General features: G+C 38.4%; 1 protein-coding gene across 1 annotated transcript in view; it reads right to left on the reverse strand.

Moving 5' to 3' along the window:
• MCTP1 (multiple C2 and transmembrane domain containing 1) overlaps positions 1-24,627 on the reverse strand; it is a 505,394-nt gene that overhangs the window by 183,341 nt on the left and 297,426 nt on the right. Inside the window, 2 exon segments of the mRNA XM_027606101.2 lie at positions 17,344-17,474; positions 20,463-20,633. Coding sequence (XP_027461902.2) covers positions 17,344-17,474; positions 20,463-20,633 — 302 coding nt within the window.

Genomic DNA, 24,627 nt, shown 5'->3' on the forward strand with positions numbered 1-24,627 from the left:
AGCCAAATGCATTCTCTAAGAAAAAGGAAAAACATCAATATGATTTTCTACAGATCTTTCCAGCAACTGGGCAGAGTGTCTCGCCTGTAGTTTGGTGAATGTGAATGAATCTTTGGATTAGATTGGGAGTATGATACTCGAGAATCGAACATGGGTTACAATTCGCACTGTACTTTTGGTTGGATAAAGTTGGGAACAAGAAAGTTCCTTCACTCATTTGGATCCTGCGTTTCTCAATCCTGTCCTTGCCTTAACTCTCTTATATGACACTGTACCACTCTTAAAATACACTGAAGCCTTCTGGAAGGTTTCCTCTATGGCTGTTACCATTTTACACAGGTCACATGGATGCTGGCTTAGTCTTCATTTATCCTAGAGTCATTGTGTTTGATGCTCTAGGGTTGGGGTAGGTGCTCGAAAGATGATTTAGTCCAAGAGTTGTACACTGGCAACTTACAGATCACATCAGGCCATGGATGGGTTGCTTGTCTTTCTAGTGCCAATAGAAGTTTTGAATTAAAAACATTGTAAGACAGAGTAAATGGTCCTCTGACTTAATTACTGTCCCTAATACTGTCTGTTATTTACACCATTTCACTTAATCTGTATCTGGTTCAAATAAGCATAGGTATTTGTGATCCTCATAATCTCTTTAATTTAACAATAAGAAAAATGAAGATCAGAGAAGTGATCTGACTTAATGGAGATACACAGTTTAGTTTGTTAGCAGAGCTAGGACCTGAACTTGGAACAATGGAATCCAAGATATAGTCTTTTTCCTGGGCTAGTCTTCACTAAGTAACTGTGTACCCCACGACAAAGTGTGTCTATTTGCAGTGGTTCTTAAACTGGGTGAAATCTGGACTTGTTTCTGAAAGAAAAAAATTATCTCAGTTTTCAAGCATGGAATTATGTTATTTTGTACTTTTAAAATACATATAAGCTATGGAAGAAGACTGTAAGTTATTGTTCTTATAAGAAGATAAATTCAGAAAGACACACAAATTGAATTTTAAAAACTATGATCTAATAAAATTTAACATTGTACATTTATAGGGAGGATTATGCTTTTCTGCTGCAACTAGTTTCAAAATGGGTATTCTTGTAGAAATAGTTTCAGATCCTGTCCTATATTTAATGTTTCAGAATTTGACTTTAACAATTCCAATGTAGAAAATGCCTATTTATGTAAATGAATCAGAAGAGAGTATTAATGACTCCAAGGTTCTTTTTGCTAGTTTGGGTATCCAACTCTCCTATTCATCTAAAAACTCTGCTCAGGAGTAATCCTCAGATGCCATTTTAAATGAAATGTCACCTGATAATTGAGCAAAACTGTCTTGTTAACTTGAGAATAAAGTTAGCATCATAGCATCACTGATATCTGCATTAAATTTGTATTAAATTATGCTGGAATTTGGTGGGAAAAAAAAGCCTTTGCTACCCCCTTGGTTGCTGTTGAATAAGTAGGTACAAAGATGGAACTCCTGCAGAAGAATCTGTTGCAAAGTGAACCCAGTACTTATCCCTATAGGTCGGTGCCATGGTTTGAATGTTTGTCTTCAAGATTCATATGTTGAAACCTACTGGTCAATGTGATGACATTAGGAGGTGGGGCCTTTGGAGGTGATTAAGTCATGAGGGTAGAGCCTTCATGAATGAGATTAGTGCCCTCATAAAAGAGGGCCCTCACCCCTTTTGCCATGTAAGGACACAGAGAAAACACAGTTGTCTATGAACCAGGGAACCAGACACAAAATCTGCTGGTATCTTGATCTTGACTTACCAGCGTCTAGAACTGTGAGAAACAAATTTCTGTTGTTTACATCACCTAGTCTGTGGTGATCCGGTATGGCAGCCCAACAGGCAGATTCACCTGTATTGAGCTCACCTGTACTATTACATCCTAAAGAAAGAAACGGTTCACCCTACGGGTTTGGATGCAGAAGTCCTCAGTGGTCATCTGGATGGTCAGCTTGATGGCTTCAATTTGTTATCAAAATGAAAATGCAAAATTTAAAAAGTACTGAAGCAGATTCATAGGTACACACACAGATATGTATACAGATGAAGAACTCAGGACAGGGAGTCGGATTCCCTCTGCTTCAGCCCTCCATCTGCCACTAATTAGTTGTATGACCTTTTCCAAGACAACTTACCCTCTTGAATTCCAGTTTTCGCATCTGTGATATGAGGTAATTGAATTAGATGAACGTGCAAATTCCTGAGAACCCCAAATTTCACACTTTGCTACAACTCTGTCCATGTTTACACTTGTTTACATCTTCCTTTCTTTGCAATTCCACAAACCAAACAACTAAGAGAACGAATTCATCTTATAGGCAACGAAATACTGTTCCTCAAATGTATTACCCCCCCCAAAGCCTTAATTTGGTGCTAGAAGGCAGATAATCTAATCTATTTTAAATTGTCTTCCAAGGAACACTAAGGGGTACCTCAAAAGTCACCATGGAGGGGAGAAGGGTGAAAAAAATAGGGTGTGGACTCTTCTCTCTGGTTCAAAGAACAGCTCCTCTGACATCTGTTTCATATTGATGTTCCACATGTAGGTTTGAAAACTTGTTGGATACATTTATCATCCCCTTAGACTCTCCTAGAGCCATGACCTCCTGGGTCCTCTGCTGCCTGCTTTGCCACAGCTGTGACTTTGGCTCTGCCTTCCCAAGGGGACTACTTTTCATCCCACCACTATGACCAATTAACTGTGCTTGGGTCCTCATGGGGCTTCCACCTAGGACTGGCTAAATGTTTACTTGTCAAAATAAGCTGGGCTCTCCCCTTGGCTGCCACCATGCATCGAGGCCCAACGGCCACAGGCCCCAAGTTTCTGGCTTCAAAAACTGCTTCTACACTTGGATGAAAAGTCACATTGTGGGTTGTGGGGTCTGACTCCCTGATCACCTGTCAAAGAAACCAGATGAAACAATGCAGAAGTTGTCTTCTCATGGGGTGAACTGAGATGGGTGGAATAGGAGATGGGAAGGTAATTCCGCACACCTCCTTCCCTCTCACAGAGTGCTTCAAAGTATGATTCTCCATACTGCCTGCCCACAAGTGGCCAAGTGGGTACACAGCAACCAGCCATGTCTCTGAAACACTGGAAACAGGAGACCTCCTGGTAACATACTGCCTTGCATTGCCTCCCAGTCTTCCCTGCTTTATGTTCTTTCTCTCTCCCCTTCGGTGCTTGGGATTGTACCTCCCAAGGAAGTATCAGCAGTTAACCATTGCCTCACGCTCTGCTCTTAGGGAATCTGGCGAAGGCAAAAACTACTGATATAATTCAATCCCCTCAGTTACAGATGTCTACAACACAAACCTGACCATGCTCCCTGCTCGGTTCCCACCACCCATGGAACCTCCTTGGCAAGACAAGGCCCTTCCTGACCTACCATCAGCTTGTGTGTCACTTGCTGACTCACACTGACTACTCAAGTCATTCCAGACAGCTTGTGATTCTCCCACCATCCATGCTAGGGCTAAGACCTGTTTCTTTGTGTTTGGACAAGGCAACCCCTCTGCCTGAGATGATGCGTCTATCTATCTCTGCTTGCCAAATTTTTACTAATGCTCGATGAAATAACCTGCAGTTGTCTTTCTCTGCCAGTAACCTGAGACACCTCAATGGCAGGCACCTAGCATAGCACCTGGAATGTAGTTGGTGCTCTACGGTATTGAAGTACTTATGGACAATATAGAAATCAAGAGAGACCAACAATTTACCCATGCTGACAGCCACAGAGCCAGGGCTAGCATGTAATGTGCTACTTCTACCACCCTATATTGTCTTCCTAGAAAGTGGTTTGATTACTTCTCAACACTTGTTTCACTCACTCATTAACTCATTTATGCATTAGTTATTTTTTAAGTGCCTTATGTGGCAGGCCTCTGTTAGATTTTGGGGATTCAGTCATTGCTAAGCCTTCTAGTTTCTCATTTCTTTTTTTCCCCAGAACTACCATAGACTCAGCATGTTGTTTTGAACAAAGTTCAAATGGATTCAGAGCTCATGGCCAGAGGTTTAGAACACTGAAGTTTTAATAAAGCTTATTTCATTAGCATTCTAATATTATGCAAGTCACTTAAAAGCTTTTGTACATCAGCTTTCCTCATTTATCAAATGGAAATTAAAAAAAAAACCTTCTCTTGGGGTACCTGGGTGACTCAGTTGATTAAGTGTCTGACTCTTAGTTTCAGCTCAGGGGCGTGAGATCCAGCCTCATGTCAGTCTCTGCACTCAGCACAGAGTCTGCTCGAGATTCTCTTTCTTTCTCCCTTCCCCCTTCCCTTTACCCCACTCTCTCTCTCTCAAATAAATAATAAATAAATAAATAAATAAAATCTTTTAAAAAATGCCTTTTCTTTGCATAGAGTTGTAAGAACACAGGCATAATAGATAAGAAAGTACTTTGAAAAGTTGAAAGTACTAAATGTAATGTGTGATTTTATTATCACATATGCCTTGGTTCAGTACTGGAAAATTTAAAACTTACTCTCCCTGGTGAACCCAACTCATCAATCAGTCAATCAATCAATAAGTCAGTCAGAGAAAGACAATCATCATATGGTTTCACTCATATGTGGAATATAAGAAACAGGGGCAGATGGGAAATCATCAGAGAGGGAGAAAAAACCATAAGAGACTTAACTCTAGGAAACAAACTGAGGGTTGCTGGAGGGGAGGTGGGTAGGGGGGATGGGGTAACTGGCTAATGGGCATTAAGGAGGGGCACGTGATGTGATGAGTACTGGGTGTTATACACAACTGATGAATTATTAACACTACATCTGAAACTAATGAAGTACTCTATGTTGGCTAATTGAATTTAAATAAAAAATTAATCAATAGAAGAATCAAAACATTCGAAACTGAAGATTTCAGAGCTACTTTCTCTCATTCCACAAATGGGGAAATCAAGACTCAGGGAAATTAAATGATGGCAAGAACTGGAATGTTCCTGACTTCTATACAAAATCTTCAAGTTCTTTGTGCTTTCTAAAAACTGTATGCATTTATTTAGCCACATGAAAGAAATATGTCACATTTGGTGACATTTCTCCCTAAGAGTTAAAGTGTAAAATTTCAGTGTTCTTACCACCTTCTTTCTCCTTTAGCTTTCTATCTGCCATTTCTGAACCAGTGACCAAAGATATTCCTCCCGGATGGAATAGTCTTGTGCTTAGCACTCTGGATATATACATGTACATACATGTGAGTACACTGGGGTGCAGGAAGTAAATGTTAGGACTACTTGGATTTTTTTTTTTTGTAATTTAAAAATAGGACAGGAATCAAGCTTTGCAAATATGTTGGTATATGCATTAACACAGGTGGCCCATGCACCAGGTATGTCACTTCTGGCCTGCAAGTATTTTAGAAAAGAGTAGGAGCTGCTTAACATAGAGGGGTTGGCAGTGGCCCCCCGTACTTGCTGACTTGCTTTCACTGAATTGCAGTTCATATATGCCTTGTTAAGTGGATTTACGGATTATATAATCCAGTTTTACTGAACTAATCCTCACAAAATGGACAATTGGCTTTAAAAGATCCCAGTAAAGAAACTGTGGATGGAAGATAATGCTAATTGAACAAGCACAAGTGAGCAGAATGATAAACAAGAGTATGCAGAAGTACCACTTCTAGCTGAGCTCCGAGTCAGCCATGTTCTGATTTATGAACCAATGATGGTATAATCAGATCTCGCAAGAATTCAGCCAAAACAATCCCAAAGTATCAAGAATAATATTTGCAATAGAAATTTACATCTACGTTAATGAGAACTTGTAAGTGAGTGCTTTGCCTTGAAGTTAGCTAATGACATTATGAAGCCATCATGATTAGCAAGACATTTGAAAACAAAACCCTCGAACAGGAAGACAAACCTCTACAGGATTTCTTGGGCGGGGGTAATTAAAAAAAAAAACACATATTTTATGTAATTTTGGCCTAATTTAACAATAAAATTATGAAGCTTTTCTAGATTTCATAATATATGAGAACTTATTTACATTAGTAAAACTCATGATACATAATATATTATAAAATTTTATATTGTAAATCAATATGATATGTGATTCTTTAGAATCTCTGTATTTTAAAGAGTTCAATACATAACCACTAAAGAGTTTTCAAGTTTCACAGTTATGCAGTTTTTTTTGGTTTTTTTATTATGTTATGTTAATCACCATGCATTACATCATTAGTTTTTGATGTAGTGTTCCATAATCCATTGTTTGCGTATAACACCCAGTGCTCCATGCAGTACATGCCCTCCTTAATACCCATCACCAGGCTAAGCCATCCCCACACCCCCCCTCTCCTCTAGAACCCTCAGTTTGTTTCTCAGAGTCCATAGTCTTTCATGGTTCGTCTCCCCCTCTGATTTCCACTGATATGAGGAATTCTTAATCTCAGGGAAACAAACTGAGGGTTGCTGGAGTGGTGGGGGGTGGGAGGGATGGGGTGGCTGAGTGATAGACATTGGGGAGGGTATATGCTATGGTGAGCGCTGTGAATTGTGCAAGACTGTTGAATCACAGACCTGTACCTCTGAAACAAATAATACGTTTTATGTTAAAAAAGAAGAAGTTATGCAGTTTTTACGCCATCTCTGACATTACAAAATGCTAATACTGTTCTTGCCTTTCTGTTGTCAGAAGTTGTCAGTGTTTAACTATCTTTGGGGAGATTGCTTTATCCAGAGCATACTTCCACAAACTTGTGAAATTCTTCATTCACTGACTTGAAGGTAAACCGTTTAATATACACATGATGGTGCATGAAAACTGTCCTTGGAAACTTTGCCCACTTGTGTAAGAAACACTGCACTGAGTATAAACTATTGCATGAAATCTTCAGAAGAGTAGTAACCCATGAAAGAAAATAGATTGAAATCTTAATATATTTGGCTTAGGCTGATTTTATGAAAAACCAAGACAAGAATCAATGACACATTCCGTTCTCTCCTTAAATATTGTCTATCTCCCTAATGAAATATTTCACTCAAGCCTTAGTAAAGAAAAATGGTGAAATATAATGATTTCATGAGAAAAACTCTTTAGTTTAGAATTTTCTGACTAGCTGTCTTTGTCCTTTCAAATTACTAATGCACAAGGATTGTTTCCATTCTATGTAGGAAGTAAAAGAGTCATTGGCGAATTGGTATCACAAAAAAGAAACATTGCAAGTCAGAATCTAGAGTGTCAAATGCAATGACCTTCAACCTACAGAGAACATTAATTTGGTTAATATCCAAAGTCAAAGGCTGTTTTCCCCATTTGCCACACTATACTTAACACATCCCACATTCTCCTTCTTTCTGCCTTAAATACAGAGCCACAGATTTATTTTATATGGTTGTAGAATTTGGAAGCATTTGTTCTTTATCCAGAACTTGCCCATTTGGAATATATTTTTCTTATCAAACATCATTAATAAAAATTTTGTCGAACTAGAGCTCTCTAGCGAAGCTTATGTCTGTAGCACTCTGCTGTCATGGGTAGTTCCAATGTCTCCCACCTTATAACGATGCAACAAATAAAGTCAGTAGCAATTCACCAACCTAAAATATATGTACCCCCAAATCAATGTCACTTTAAAGATAAACAAGCATTTTGCACACTAATAAATAACATTATAAATCTTGCTATATTGGATTGCAAATAACTCCAACTGAATAAGATTGCTTGACACGGGATTTACTTATTCTGCACATTCATAAAAACAACTTGTTCTCTGACAGCACTCATTCTTGACAATTTACCGCGGCTGTCAGCAGCCAATTTGTTCAGATTACTGCTCTGCATAAAAGTGTAACCATCATGAGGATTTATTAGCTGATTATCGTAAAGGTGGCAGTCCGTCTTGCCTGCCAAAATACAGGTGATCAGAAAGTTAAATAATTACATGCAGATTAACATTATTTCACCTTCACTTGATCGTTGTAGCTCAGCGACAGGTAAAATTTGTTGTTCAAACTTGCACTATTGTGTATATCACCTAAGTTGGTTTACTGAAATACTTGGCATTTTATTGAGCACTTAATGGCTTCAGACCATTTTGAATACAAGACCAAAGTGAAAGGAGTGTGGACTTTAAGAGTCAGGAGTTCTGGATTTGAATCTCAGATCAATTACCCCAGATTCATACTAGCTGAGCAACCTCTACATCTCCTTCCACCTCACTTTTTGCATCTGCGAAATGGGCATAATATGAACCACTCTGCTTATCCCCTAATTTTGAGCTAATGTAATAGTGCCCTATTCATTGTAGGGCATTGATATTATTGTTTCTTTCTACTCATGGTAAATTTATTTTTGTTAAAATTTACCAACCAGATGGCATTAACTCCCTGGATAGTATAATGATGAAGAAGTTATAAGCATCCTGGTAAATGAATAGGCTACTTTAAAAAACGCAACAATTCAGTATTTTTTAAGTATAAGTATTACGCAGACACTTTTACACTCTCCCTCATTAATTCTCCCTTTTTGAGTTATGTACAAATACACTGAAATTTTGTACCTCCCACTAAGTTATGTTGTTCTAGTTGCCTTTGCATTAACACCCACTGTCAAATTATGTATTTACAGTTGACCTTTGAACAATATGGGGGCTGGGGACACCAACCCCCTGAAAAATTGAACTTCTGTGTATAAGTTTTGACTCCCCCCAAATTTAACTACTATTGGCCTACTGTTGACCAGAAGCCGTACCGACAACATGAAAAGACGATTAGCACATATTTTGTATATGTATTATATGTCATATTCTTACAATAAAGAAGGCCAGAGAAAGGAAAATGTCATTAAGGAAATCAAAAGGAAGATAAAATACATTTATAGTGCTGTATTTATTGGAAAAAAAATCTGTGTGTAACTGGATGTGTGCAGTTCAAGCCCATGTTGATCAAGGGTGAACTGTATTTAGAGAAGGAAGAGTCATAATTTCCAGTATTAAATCAAACTTCAGGTATTCAATTATAAAATATTTTTAAAATATTTTTAAACACATCTTGTATGCCATATACTTTTCTAGGCATTGGGGATGCAACAGTAAACAAAAACACTCAAAAATCTCTGCCCTCATGAAGATTACATTCTAGTGGTGGGAAATAAATGATAAATAAATTGATGGTCACAGGTGACCTTGACAAGAACAGTTTTGGTGGATTGTTGGGGGGCATAAGCCTGATTGCATGGGTTCAAGTGGGAATGGCAGGGGTAACGTTCAGTGTTAAATATTTTTCACTGTATCGACACTCCAAATTTGCAAGTGGCCCTTTTATTCATAGCCAGTCCTGTCTTTATCATGACAAAAAAAGAAGCCTATTATTGAGCATACATTTACACAACAGTTTCAAAAATCATTATATTTGACCAAAACTGGAAAATAAAGTGGACAATAACAAAATCTAACACAATAAACTAGTCTATGTAGATAATCCAATCCATATACGCATTCTCAAGCTTAGGATTGAATTTAGAGTGTACCCTTAAGAGTGTACCCTTAAAAAAGTTATTAGCCATTGAAAGGACAGTGTTATCCTTCATGGCCAACTTTAAATTTACTCACCAACCACCAGCCAACTCCCAGAATAGTTTCTAATTTTTCAGTTAATACAGACATATCTTAATTATTCTCGTCACAAAAAAGAAATAATTATGTGATGTGTTAGAGGTGCTAACTAAAGCTACAAGGATAATCATGTTACAATGTATAAATGTATCAAATCAACTATCATACACCTTAAATTTACATTAGTTACATATAAATATATTTCTAAATAAGTAAATAAATAATAAAAAGTTAATAGGACATAAAATGTTGCAGTGATAGCTTGCAAAACAAGGCAGAACAGGATGAATTTTACTCTTGTTACTTTATTCCTAGAACTCTCACTTAATGGAAGGTAAGTCAGTTCTCATCTAAACTACCCTAGGCACCTGCATTATTTCCACCATTACCAAAACAACCTTGACATAAACACAGCGACTTTACTCTGCCTACAACTTAGATATAATAATACATCTTGCTTTTCAGTCGCAGGATATGTTTAAAGTACAATTTAACATATTATGCTAATCGAAGTACGTCAATCAGAGAAAGACAATTACATGATCTCCCTCATACGTGGATTTTAAGAGACAACAGAGGATCATAGGAGAAGGGAGGGAAAAATAAAACAAGATGAAATCAGAGAGGGAGACAAATCATAAGAGACTCTTAATCATAGGAAACAAAATGAGGGTTGCCGGAGGGGAGGGCAGTGGGGGATGGGGTAATTGGGTGATGGACATTAAGGAGGGCACATGATGTAATAAACACTGGGTGTTATATAAGACTCATGAATCACCGAACTCTACCTCTGAAACTAATAATATACTATATGTTAATTAATTGAATATAAATAGAAAAATAAAGTACAACTTAATAAAGTTAGGAACCTAGAATTTCTGGTGCCATCTAGACACTGAATAGATTTGAAATGATGATTTACTATAGTCATTTCCTTTCTTCTGCAATGGGCATCTTGGTTAAATTGGGAAAGTGAGTGTACAAAAATGTTTTACTGAACATTTGTGATTACTTCAAAATTCAGCAATAACTCCCTTTATTGTGTAAAGGGGCTTTAACTCATACTCAGAAGCTGTTCTAGGAGTCACCTCGTCTACACCTGTACTCTGGGGTACTCTAAAATTTTTGGCTCAAATTGTTTTTATAGACTATTATGTTTGGCATATGACCAAAAATGGATTTCTTTTTAAAAGTGACACTGATGCCAGGTAAGTTTTTATTATATTTAGAAAAAATGTAACTTGAAATAAAAGTAAGTCATTCAAAATGAATGATAAAAAAAAAAAAACCCTAAAACTCTTTAGTGGTAACATTTGAACTCACCACTCAAGCCAGTTTTAATATAGCCAAGATACTGGGAAGCAGAGCCTTAAGTTGTGCCCATCAAGGCAATGCGGGTGATTCTGCTAGCTGGGTTCGCCTGTGTAATAACTGTGAGTACAAACAACTTGTCTAACAACCCAGGCAAAGCCCAAGCCAGACACTATACATAGGCAGTAACACCTCCAAGAGCTAGACAAAATGAAAAGGGACAATACACATCCAACTAGATTACCAGTTTATTATAAAAGGAGGTAATTCAGAAACAGCCAGATGTGAGATACCCAGGCTGGGATATGCCCAGAGCTTCCATGGCCCCTTAGGCGCACCACTCGCCCAGCCCCTCTACACACTCGCCAACCACAAAGCTCCAAAAATGGTTTTCTTCTCTCCCAAATTTCAGAAGACTTCCTTAGCTCCCCCAGTTATCTAGAACAATCTATTTCCTTCAGATCAGCCAACTGTCACTGCTCTCTCAAAATTTGCCAAATTATGGACAACCCCATAGAAACAAGGTGAGATGAGATAAACAGGTTCACCTCTCTGCCAACCATTTCTGTAATATAGTTAGCCATGCCTTGGAGAATTCATAAAATTATCAAGTGAGGAAAAGGGAAAGGTCAGTACCAGATGGGCTGAGAAACTGTCATAATTTCCAAATTTGGAAATTATTTTCAAGTAAGAAAAATACATAAAAGCATTATCTGTTATTACGGGAAAAAATAGAAAAAGGGATGTTATACTTCATGTGATATGGACCCAGAAGTACAGAAGAGAGTACATGGTAGCAATTATTTCCTTATCTTACTAACATAAGAAAGTATGACTATAGAGTAATGAGACTGAGGTAGCAAGTTACACATGATAGTCATTCTGATTATCTAATGGTAACCAAATACGGCTAATATTGCTCTAAATTATGAAAGTGAATTAGTTATTTAAGGAATAGCTAGACAGCACATACTTAAATGAGCTCACAGCATGTTGAGGGAGACAGAAACATAGACATATAACCATACTGAAATGTAGTCAGTGTATTAACAGATGTACACTTAAGCTACTTTAACTGGTGATATATCCCAAGAGAACTTGAAGAAAACTCTGAAAATAATGTTTTACTAAAAGGAAAAAATATGCAATGAAGGCCTGTCCTTTTAAAGGGATATTAGGTTACAATAGTTTTTTTTTTCCATTTCGTTTTATAAGTAAAACATTACGGGTTAAATGAAGCTAATCTTTAACCTCTCACTTTATAATTCCATAAAGAAAACCATTGATTAAAAATATATTTCATCAAGATAAAAAGCTTTTGCACAGCAAAGGAAACAGTTAACAAAACCAAAAGACAACCGACAGAATGGGAGAAGATATTTGCAAATGACATATCAGATAAAGGGCTACTATCCATAATCTATAAAGAACTTACTAAACTCAACACCCAAAGAACAACTAATCCAATCGAGAAATGGGCAGAAGACAGGAAAAACATTTCTGCAAAGAAGACATCCAAATGGCCAACAGACACATGAAAAAGTGCTCAACATCGCTCAGCATCAGGGAAATCCAAATCAAAACCTCAATGAGATACCACCTCACACCCGTCAGAATGGCTAAAATTATCAAGTCAGGAAACGACAGATGTTGGTGGGGATGCAGAGAAAGGGGAACCCTCCTACACTGTTGGTGGGAATGCAAGCTGGTGCAGCCACTCTGGAAAACAGTATGGAGGTTCCTCCCAAAAGTTGAAAATAGAGCTACCATACGATCCAGCAATTGCACTACTGGGTATTTACCCCAAAGATACAAATGTAGGGATCTGAAGGGGTACGTGCACTCCGATGTTTATAGCAGCAATGTCCACAATAGCCAAACTGTGGAAAGAGCCAAGATGTCCATCAACAGATGAATGTATAAAGAAGATGTGGTATGTATATACAATGGGATATATGCAGCCGTCAAAAGGAATGAAAACTTGCCATTTGCAACGATGTGGATGGAATTGGAGGGTATTATGCTAAACGAAATGAGTCAATCAGAGAAAGATAAGTATCATATCATCTCACTGATATGAGGATTTTGAGAAACAAGACAGAGGATCATAGGGGAAGAGAGGGAAAAATGAAACAAGATGAAACCAGAGAGGGAGACAAACCATAAAAGACACTTAATCTCAAGAAACAAACTGAGGGTTGCTGGAGTGGAGGGGGATGGGAAGGATGGGGTGGCTGGGTGATGGACATTGGGGAGGGTATGTGCTATGGTGAGCACTGTGAGTTGTGTAAGAGTAATGAATCACAGACCTGTACCCCTGAAACAAATAATACATATGTTCATTAAAAATTAAAAAAAAATGTATTTCAGAATAACAACAACAAAAAACAAAGAGATAAACATGTTGGGTTGGATTCTTGCTTTTCTAGCATAAAATGTCCTTGATTATTATTGGTATGTATGCATTTCCTCAGGCTGTATGTTTAGAGACTTGGAATTCATGTGAACTGCAATGAAGAAAGAATATTCTAAACTAACAAACTCTTCTGTACACTATGCTTTATTTTAGTATTGGCGGGTTTTGATGTGTTTTGCCACAAAGGCACACACATATCAAAAAATAAAAATAGGTTTTAAAGCAAGAAAACAGTTCTTGGAATTCAAGCAGTCATTTGAAATAAACTTGTCTTTGTGGAGAGATGTCATTAAGCCTCACGATACCTCTTTCTTCACTTAGGTTAACATGGATCTGCATCACTTACATGCTGCCTTCACTAAAACTTGAGAACTCTACAGATCTATGAACTCCTTAGAGATTATAAAGATTCTCTACCTTGTAGGGAGGGGTAGGAAACAATGCATTTTATGGTCTCACAATATGCTTGAAGAAAAGTAATATTATCTCAGATCACTTTACAGATGATGACTGTGCTCTTTAAGTATCCTGCCTCAAATGAGATTCCTCTTTCTCAATTCCCATAACTTTTACACACAATTTTCTGACACCTGGAGAAAATTTCTAGATATCAAATTCAGATAGCCTGTCCATCAACTGATCAAAACTGCCACCTACTGGTCAGTCTTCAAATCTATTTTTCCCTTGACCCAAGCCTTGCTTTACCATGGTCAGATCCTTTACTTCAAAATGGTAAAGGTCAGCTTGGCGGAGCAAGATGGCGGGGAGTAGGAGACCTGGATTTCGTCTGGTCTCAGGAATTCAGCTGAATAGGGATCAAACCATTCTGAACACCTACGAACTCAACAGGAGTCCGAAGAAGAGAGTAGCAACAACTCTCTGAACAGAGAAGCGACCACTTTCTGGAAGTAGGACGTGTGGAGAAGTGAATCCGAGGCGATATTCGGGAGGATAGACGGTGGGGGAGGGGGCCTCCGTCGGCCGCTTCTGGCAAGTGATAGAGCCGCGGAGCACAAAATCGGAACTTTTAGAAGCCGGCTCCGCTGAGGGACGTTGCTCCAGTGGCTAAGCAGGGGGTGGAACCCTCGCGGGACAGTGTGGTCTCAGGACCCTCGGGGTCACAGAAAGACCGGGGGTGCCTGAGTGCGGCAGAGCTCGCAGGTATCGGAGCGGGGAAGCCGGGAGCAGAGACGGAGCTGAGGCACGGGCTCTCAGCTCGGGGTTGCCATAAACTGTGATCCGCGGCCCAGTCGGGGCACTGCTCCTCCAGCAGGGACCCAACAAGTGGCAGATCCGGGGAGACTCCCCTTCCTCCCCCGGGGGGAGCGGCGCGGGAATGCAACGCAGGGATCTGCTGGGTTTGGAGACTCCACACGGGGTCGGGTGCCAGAGATAGAAACGCTTGGTCACAGGCCGGGTGAGCACGGAGTGCGGCCGGAGACCGGGGAGACGGGAGTGACTGCTTTTCTCTGGGGGCGCACTGAGGAGCGGGGCCCCGAGTTCTCGGCTCCTCTGAGTGGAGATTGGGAGGCCACCATTTTCGCCCTGGTCCTCCAAAGCTGCACCAGAGCTTGCAGGGAACAAAAGCTCCTGAGAGCAAACCTGAGCAGCTTCCTTAGCCCAGACCGACAAGGGCGGGGCAATTCCGCCTCCGGCAAAGACATTTGGGAACCACGGCAACAGGCCCCTCCCCCAGAAGATCAGCATGAACAGCCAGCAAGCCAAGACCAAGTTTACCGATCAAGGAGAACGGGAGAACTCCAGTGCTAGGGGAATACTGCACATAGAATTCATGGCTTTTTTTTTTACCATGATTCATTAGTTTTTCAAAGTTATTTTTTTAACTGTTTTTTTTAATTTTTCTTTTTCCCTTTTTCAACCAACATCTTATCAATCCCTTTTTTTAAAAAAAACATTTTTTATTTTTCATTTTTAGAGTCATATTTTATCCCTTCATAGTAGTTACCCTTATTTTTGGCATATAAGTTGTTCTCTCTTTAAAATTCTTCTAACAGATCAAAATATACCCTAAATCACTAGTGTATGGCTTTGTTCTAGTCTCCTGCCTGATCACATTCTCTCTCTTTTTTTTTAATTTTCTTCTTTCTTTTTTCAAACAACTTCTTATCGTATCAATTCCTTTTATAAAATCTTTTATAATTTTCATCTTTATAGTCATCTTCCATCCCTTCAGTGTATCAACCCTTATTTTGTACATATATAAGTCTTTCTTCCTTTAAAATTTTAGGAGGCACTTTTTTCTAACAGACCAAAATACGCCCAAAATCTAGTGTGTGGCACTGATCTATGCACTAGCCTGATCATATTTGATCATATTCGGGTTTTTTTTGTATTGTTCTGTTTTTGTTTTTATCTTTTTCTTTTTGTTTTTTTCTTTCTTTCTTTCTTTTCTCTTTCTTTTTTCTTTCTTTCCCTTTCTTTTCCCCTGGTTTCAGGTCTTTTCTGATTTGTATAGAGTATATTTGCTGGGGACGTTGTTAACCTGTTAGCATTTTGTTCTCTCATTCATCTATTCTCCTCTGGACAAAATGACAAGACGAAAAAAAAAATCACCTCAGCAAAAAGAACAAGAGGTAGTACCGTCTGCCAGGGACCTACTCAATACGGACATTAGTATGATGTCGGACCTAGAGTTCAGAATCATGACTTTAAAGATACTAGCTGGGCTTGAAAAAAGCGTGGAAGTTATTAGAGAAACCCTTTCTGGAGAAATAAAAGAACTAAAATCTAACCAAGTCAAAATCAAAAAGGCTATTAATGAGGTGCAATAAAAAATGGGGGCACTAACTGCTAGGATAAACGAGGCAGAAGAGAGAATCAGCAATATAGAAGACCAAATGATGGAAAATAAAGAGTCTGAGAAAAAGAGAGAGAAACAACTACAGGATCACGAGGGCAGAATTCAAGAGATAAGTGATACGATAAGATGAAACAACATTAGAATAATTGGGATCCCAGAAGAAGAAGAAAGAGAGAGAGGGGCAGAAGGTATATTGGAGCAAAGAATAGCAGAGAACTTCCCTAATGTGGGGAAGGAAACAGGCATCAAAATCCAGGAGGCACAGAGAACCCCTCTCAAAATCAATAATAATAGGTCAACACCCCGACATCTAATAGTAAAACTTACAAGTCTCAGAGACAAAGAGAAAATCCTGAAAGCAGCTCGGGAGAAGAGATATGTAACCTACAATGGTAGAAATATTAGATTGGCAACCGACCTATCCACAGAGACCTGGCAGGCCAGAAAGGACTGGCAAGATATCTTCAGAGCACTAAACGAGAAAAATATGCAGCCAAGAATACTATATCCAGCTAGGCTGTCATTGAAAATAGAAGGAGAGATCAAAAGCTTCCAGGACAAACAAGAACTAAAGGAATTTGCAAACACGAAACCAGCCCTCCAAGAAATATTGAAAGGGGTCCTCTAAGCAAAGAGAGAGCCTAAAAGCAGCATAGATCAGAACGGAACACAGACAATATACACTAACAGTCACCTTACAGGCAATACAATAGCACTAAATTCATACCTTTCAATAGTTACCCTGAATGTAAATGGGCTCAATGCCCCAATCAAAAGACACAGGCTATCGGATTGGATTAAAAAACAAGACCCATCGATATGCTGTCTGCAAGAGACTCATTTTAGACCCAAAGACACCCCCAGATTGAAAGTGAGGGGGTGGAAAACCATTTACCATGCTAATGGACACCAAAAGAAAGCTGGGGTGGCAATCCTTATATCAGACAAATTAGATTTTAAACCAAAGACTGTAATAAGAGATGAGGAAGGACACTAAATCCTACTTAAAGGGTCTATCCAACAAGAAGATCTAACAATTGTAAATATCTATGCACCTAACATGGGAGCAGCCAATTATATAAGGCAATTAGTAACAAAATGGTAAAGGTCAATTACTATAACCAGACACAAAGCAATTATCCTTTTAACAACATTCACCCTCTCTAGGGTGAACCAAAAATGCCAAATCGTACAAACCTGCCAATAAAATCATCCCTTTTCCCAGCATCTTTGTCCCAGGCGGTGATATCAATAATCCCACCTTTCTCTTCATAGAGATGAAAATCAAATTGTTCCCTCCACTGAGGATTCAAAGTTTTTGGCATAATCTGGAAAACAAAAAAAGTAATCGTTGTTGCATAAATATCAGTCTTTTAAAAAAATTTAACTCGAGGCATTAAATCAAAATTAAGGTGCTATCTAGAAAAGCATGTGTGAGATTTGAACAAAAGCTTCCAGAAATGATGGAAATGAGTCATTAGATGTCTAGCATCCTTAATGCATATCATCTGAAGGAACTCTTGAGGATATGTCCTGAAAACCAAAGGGCACCCCTTTGTCATCTTGAATAAGAGATGAGACGTATGAATTATACAGAAAAGGCAAATAGTCTACAAGTGAAATAGCTCACTCAGATACTAGCATTTATTTTACATAACCGGTTAATGCACAAAGACATAACTCACAGTCTGTCATCTCATGACAAAGGGAGATGTGGATTCCCAGGTTTTTTTTTCCCCCTTACTCCCCGCACACATGGGAATTCTGAGCTGAATACATGAAGAAACCCCAGACAATGAAGTTCTATGGGAGCAGGAGGAAACAGTAAGTAACTTTGGGGTGGTCAGGCAAACATTTATGTTAGAATTAGAGCATTGATGTTTCATCCCCATTTTATATCTGGAGAAACTGAGACCTAGAGTTGAAGTGACTGACGTTTTAGTATCTAGACTCTAACTCGGGTCTTTGATTAGAGCCTCAGGTCTCTTTCCCCAAAACAACATGCCAAAATATGTTTGTGAATTAATATGAGTGTGTGTGTATAATCTCTATATTGCAAATACAAAAAAGGTATCTTTCTGGAAGTGCAATTTTGTAACTTTAAGTATTCAGAAAAGACATCTGGTAGAATCAAGCAATAGAGTGACCCATATTGATGTGCTTTGAAATTTCATTCACCATTGGGTTAAACAACATTCATATTTGTTTCCCTATTCTTTCTTTTTGGCAGGAGGGCATGGAGCGGCCTTTTCTCTTTTGAATGTATAAGGGACAGATCTTCAGATGTAAAGACTTCGAAAGCAATGAAGTATGTTACGTGCAAAGGTAATACAAATGAATCACAATTTTTAAAGTTCATAATCTGAAATTAATCAGCAATATATCATGAAAGAAAGAGCAAAGAGAGACACGTGTCCATAGCTGAGTTTCATATTTCATACCTAAAGAGCAGAACTATAAAAATAAGTAATGTTTTAAGTCTACCAGAACATGGAAATGATGTTAATTGATAAAGGACAAGATAGAAGTAGTTATAGGTACCTATTTTTGGAATCAGTAGTTTCTTTAAAATATGTTATTAAGTCCATGGCAGAAAAAAAAGATGGCACTAGAGGATCCTATGATAATTCAAATCTCTAATTACTGGGTTCAGATGCAACTTCTATGGTATTTTGGGGAATGGTCTGTCTTCCTTATTTGTCCATCAAGAGCCTAATTTTTCAGTTTCCTTTTTAAGGGCAGTCTTCCCTACATGATTTCCTTCAGGTCAGAAGTGACCTCAAGGTGACCTGCCCCCTCTGTGTGGGCACTCAAGAAGGTAACCAATCAGCCTGTGAGCAGTTCTCACTGCCTACTAATGAATCAGCTCTGTGATATTTCTAACTACCTAGTTACTGATGAAAACTTCCTGTGCCAGAAGGAACCTAGGCAGGCTATTTATCAAAAGTTCTTGAAAATGATAATGTCAAAGTGAAGATATTCCCATCAAAGTAGAATGTGATTTTTAATACAAGACAGATATGAGGAGCTGTCCCAAGTGATGAATACTCGCTGTAGGAAGCTGACCATTTAAGAGGTTGTATTTGTTTTCATTGTGGTTTTTCGGTTTTTTAAAAGTTTTTATTTACTTGTTTAAGTAACCTCTACACCCAATGTGGGGCTCAAACTCACGACCCCAAGATTGAGAGTCACATGCTCTTCCAACTGAGCCAGACAGGCCCCCCAAAAAGGTTGTATTTGGATACAACACAGATAAGACATGTGCCACAAATAAACTATGACCACTATGACCTTTGCTAATTATTATTACTTCTATCAATAATATACTAAGATGACTATTTAATATATTATTACTACTAATATAATTGTTATTATACAATATACTTATTACTGCTGCTAATCTTCTTTCTGCTACTACCATTTATTGAGTATTAATTATGGATGAGACAAGTCCAAGCCCTTGACATGCATAACATATATTTATTCAGTCTTCTCAATAACATTATTAGGTAGGCATTATTATTTTTTTTATATTTTTTTTAAAGAGTTATTTATTTGTCAGAGAGAGAGAGAGAGTACAAGCAGGGGGAATGGCAGGCAGAGGGAGAAGCAGGCTTCCCACTGAGCGGGGAGCCCGATGCAGGGCTCGATCCCAGGACTCTGAGATCATGACCTGAGCTGAAGGCAGACACTTAACAACTGAGCCACCCAGGCATCCCTAGGCATTATTTTAATTCTCATTTTTACAGATGGGGAAACTGGGGCATGGAGAGTCAGAGTAACCTGCCCCATGGCACACTGCTAGTATGGGCAGCAGGAATTTGGCCCTTTGTTTTCTTAAACAAATATAGGAAAAATCTTGCAATCTGCATTGGTGTAAGTCAGTTGGGATAAAATGTTTCAGAGTAATGTACAAAAACTTTTGGTATCTTTACATGGTATATAAAATAATGCTATTTGTAGTGCTGATACCAGTACTAATTGTAATAATAATAGTAGCCAACACTGAGCATGTTATGCGCCAGTCATCAATTTAGGTTTGTTCCAGCTTTTTTTTTTTTTTTTTAAAGATACGTTCAACTCCTGTGTTATAGATGAAGAAGTTGAGACAGGAAAGTAGTTTACGCAAGGTCACACAGCACATTAAGTAAGAAATGCAACAGCACAGTTATTGGTCAGGTTTGCTGATCTGATGTTCGAAAGAAGTTCTGTTAAGCATTTAAAAAAGTATCTAGTGTTTTCATCTCCCAAAGCATGGCCATTAGCCAACCACTGCCTGCCAAACACTGACAGGAACACAAAAGAGATATGGTTACCTTGCTCTTATACTTCTGATGCCCAAGCCGGAACTTCACATAGGGGTCACTCAACCCATTTGAATCCATTGCCTTGAGGTCTCGTCCCTCAATCAACGTGATGCTGACTATTCCTCTCCAAAGCTGTGATTTTCTGTGTACGTCTGATAGACGTAAACTTTGGGTCTGAAACTTTTGGTAAAGGAAAGCAGAGTTAGCCTCTTGAGTTTTAAACCAAAATACCTCATTTGGCATTACCCTTTCTCCTGTTACGATTTTTTGAAAAGAAAAAAAAAATAGGTAGTTACAATTAAAAAAATAAACATAATTTACAGATTATTTATTAATTATAAAACCATCAATAAATGTGACATTATCATCTCATGATAAATTTAAGGTTGCTGTTTAAAAGAGGCAAATGCTTAAAGTCTAGTTTTCTAACTCTTAAAATCACAAGATGTGGATACTTTAAGAATATCAGAGAATATATACCTACGTCAAATATGTCAAATATGCCAGTGCCAAAATATGTAAAAAATAAATATTATAAATACCAAATGCCTCATCCACACTGTGATATTTGATTTTTAATTAGTTATGGTTTTTGAAATCTCTTTTTCATGTTACCAGTTGGTTTTAGTAGTGGGTTTTAGTTGTAAGATTAGTTACGAGTTCTGTGCAGACAATTAAAAAACGTCTTCATTGCTACGTTAGGAGACAACGGAGTTTCAGTGCACTAGAGAAGGTACTGTAGAACAGAAAATGAAATCAATATGCCCATCTGAGGTGTCTCGCTTATGCTGAAACTTGCATCACAAATTTTAAAAATTACATGTGATTTACATTGGCGGGTATGTTTCTGAAATTACTTCTCATTCTAGTTCTTGAACATGTTCCTTCATGATTTTTATTATGCTCAATTCTAAGTCACAATATTCAAGCCAGTGAACAAAGTCACAATTTTTGAAAATTAGGAAGCCTACCAGAAATGGCTGTTTAATCTCTTTGAACTAAACAGCACATACAACAAATCAAAGTAGCTAAAATGTTAAAATCTTTTCAATTTGGATTCAGAACCAAGCAGTACTATATTGTCAAGCATGTTTTTTTCACTTACAGTCATTTCATGAAGAAATTCAACATGTCTCTCCACCTCAAAGTACCCCATTTCTAAATTATAGATTAACTCTGCTTTCAGCCCAATTCCTTCAACATTAACATTATAAAGTTAGAGCCTATTTTGTATAACTCCCTCTTTCACTTTGAGTTCCTGCTTTTTTTCCTTACCACACTAACGCCATAGCCATTTTTATCTATCATTATGAAAAGTAATGCATTTCAGGTTGCTTTTATTAGGAAAATGATAACTACATTCTTCAAAAGGCAATACTTTTTATATTTGAACCTTTTAATGGAACTCTTTCTAAATCACATTATCTAGTTCCCTGCCTTGGTGATCCCCAAATTTTGAACAACATTGCCTGGGGGCTCTGCCTTATTAATAGCAACACAGGACTGCACCTACACACCCCATACCTCTGTGAGCTCCGAGAGCAGCGTTCAGATGTGTTCTGGGGTGCATTGGACTTTCACGGAGCACCTGTAACTTCCACGGGACTCCATGCCCCACTTCAGCTAGAGTCCCTCTGCTCTCATCTGTTTCACACATTGACTTTCTGCATTGGCTTTTGTTTGAACCAAGGATTTATCAGATTAAAAAGTTTATTGCACCAAGTGACCTTGAAGGGGTTCTAAGATTTCATGCTACTTATTAATATATAATGCAGCAATAGATAACAGTGTGTTTTTATTCATTTATTTTATCTATCTATCTATCTATCTAACCACTTCTGCTGCTCTTGAGATTGCCTCTAAATACCGACTCTAGAAAAACAGATTCTAAACTTTGGGTCTGAACGTTTTGTTAAGGAATGTGAGTGGCAAAGAAGGAAAGAAGAAAAATGAATTTTTGATAAGTAAGAAGAAATAATTATCTTAGCAAAGGCCAAGGAGTTAATAACAACCCATTTACATAGAGCTGTAGAATTTCAAAGTGCATATGTGCGCATTATATCACTTGATTCCCACTAAAACCCTCTGAAGTAGGAAGACAAGGCCTGCTATTTCCATTTTAATGATGAGGAATTTGAGGCTTAGTGTGGTTTGGGCTAATAGATGTTGGATGTTTGACTAGAACCCAGTATTTCTGACCTTTATTCCTGAGCTTCTCCCACTATTGGTCTTTGGGGTAGAGACTCTCTCCTAGGTTTAAAAGTAATCATGATTTAAGTATAATGTTCCTAATGTTCGTATAATGTTCCAGGGAGGTGAGCTGTTATATTTGAAATGACATCCCAGTCTAGATTTTCCTGCACGGTAATATGTGAAATCACCTTCTACTTTTCTCTTGTAGGAGCACATGCATTCATACTTACAAGACTTCAGCTTGTTGATGGACATACTTAATAACACTGTCTAGGCACTCTAGAAATAGAAGTCTCACAGGGCACTTAGTCACATTATATGTGGGTACAATCTAGGCTACGTGGCACCTTCAATTAGCAATGCTAAGTTAGCTTCTCGAATGGTACTAAGTCTGAAACCCTTCCTAGCTTGCCCCTCCTTTCGTTTCTCACATGAGAACAGGAACTTTACTTACAGGGTGGGAAGCAGAAAGAATGCTTTCCATGGGATCCTTTATGCTTTCATAGAAATAAAAGGAACTTCATGGAGGCTTTACCTAGTGCCATTCATTACAAAATTCTTTTCTATAACCTGGAAGAACGTTCCTAAAACGAGTTGGAAAGCCAAGGGAGAGGAAGAGGGATATTGCTTCATACAAACAGGGTTAATGAATGTGGGAATTAAGGTGAACTGCATAAAAGTTTAAAAGGAAAAAGGAGAGGGGGTCCCAAAGGCATACTAAGCAGATAACATTTTAAAAGGAATTTTTCCATCTTCAATATTTTTATTTGTTAAAAATGGTACTTTTCTAAAAAGAAGCTCCATAAGGGGCACCTGGGTGGCTCAGTCAGTTAAATGTCTGCCTTCAGCTCAGATCATGATCCCACTGTCCTGGGAACCAGCCTCATGTTGGGCTCCCTGCTCAGCAGGAAGCCTGCTTCTCCCTCTGCCTCTGCCCCACCTTCAACTTGTGCTCTCTCTCTCTCTCAAATAAATAAATAAATAAATAATCTTTTTTAAAAAAAGAAGCTCCATAATTCTTTTGTGATTTGATTAATGCATAGTCATGAAATAGATATTTAGTCTACGTATAAAGAATAGGAACTTGAAATAAAACTATAAGGTAAAGGGGGAAGATAGAAAGTTATACCACCAGGACTAGAAGAGACAATGACTTAACATAAGGACTCACTTGCATCTTTCTAGCAATTTCTGACTGTGACTTGGGCACGTAGCTTCTTCTCTGGGCCTCAGTTTTCTTCTCTCCCTCCTTTTTTTTTGGCTTTTTAAAGATTTTATTCCTTCATTTGTCAGAGAGAGAGAGAGAGACCACAGCAGGGAGAGCAGCAGGCAGAGGGAGAGGCTCCCCGCTGAGCAAGGAGCCCATGACCCTGGGATCATGACCTGAGCGGAAGGCAGATGTTTAACCAACTGAGACACTCAGGCATCCTGGGCCTCAGTTTTCTTACCTATGGTTCTCCAGACTGTACTCCAGAGCTCCAAAGTGTACTAACAGCACTATTCTGTGTGTGTGTGGGGGGGGTGGTAAAAGGGGGTTAAGGGTGTCTGTGGGTAGGGGGGCCTGAATAGAAAACAGTATATCCCATAAACAGAAAAGATTTAACCTGCTTAAGATAGCCATTTATCACTTTTATTAATTTCTTAAATCAAAGTTTCGGGGAGCTCGTTGAAGGGATGTGACAAATGGAATTCCACAACTACAAAAAAAAATGAAACTTGGAAAACCACTAGCGTTAATGCTCTTCAAGATACTTGCTGAGTCACTTGCTGCTCTATTTAAAGTTTCCTCCCTCTGTATAGCAAAGTTCTCAAAGTGTGGGCCACAGACCAATGGCATCAGTGTCACCGGGGAGCTGGCTAGAAATACAAATTTTTTAGCCACGCTCCAGACCAACAGAATCAGAAGCTCTGGTTTACTCAGCCCTCACTCAAGGTCATTCTGATGCATGCTCAAGGGTGCGAACCCCTGCTTTAAAAGTTC

This window comes from Zalophus californianus, chromosome 5, assembly GCF_009762305.2.
Source record: "Zalophus californianus isolate mZalCal1 chromosome 5, mZalCal1.pri.v2, whole genome shotgun sequence".
In the NCBI taxonomy this organism is placed as follows: Eukaryota; Metazoa; Chordata; class Mammalia; order Carnivora; family Otariidae; genus Zalophus; species Zalophus californianus.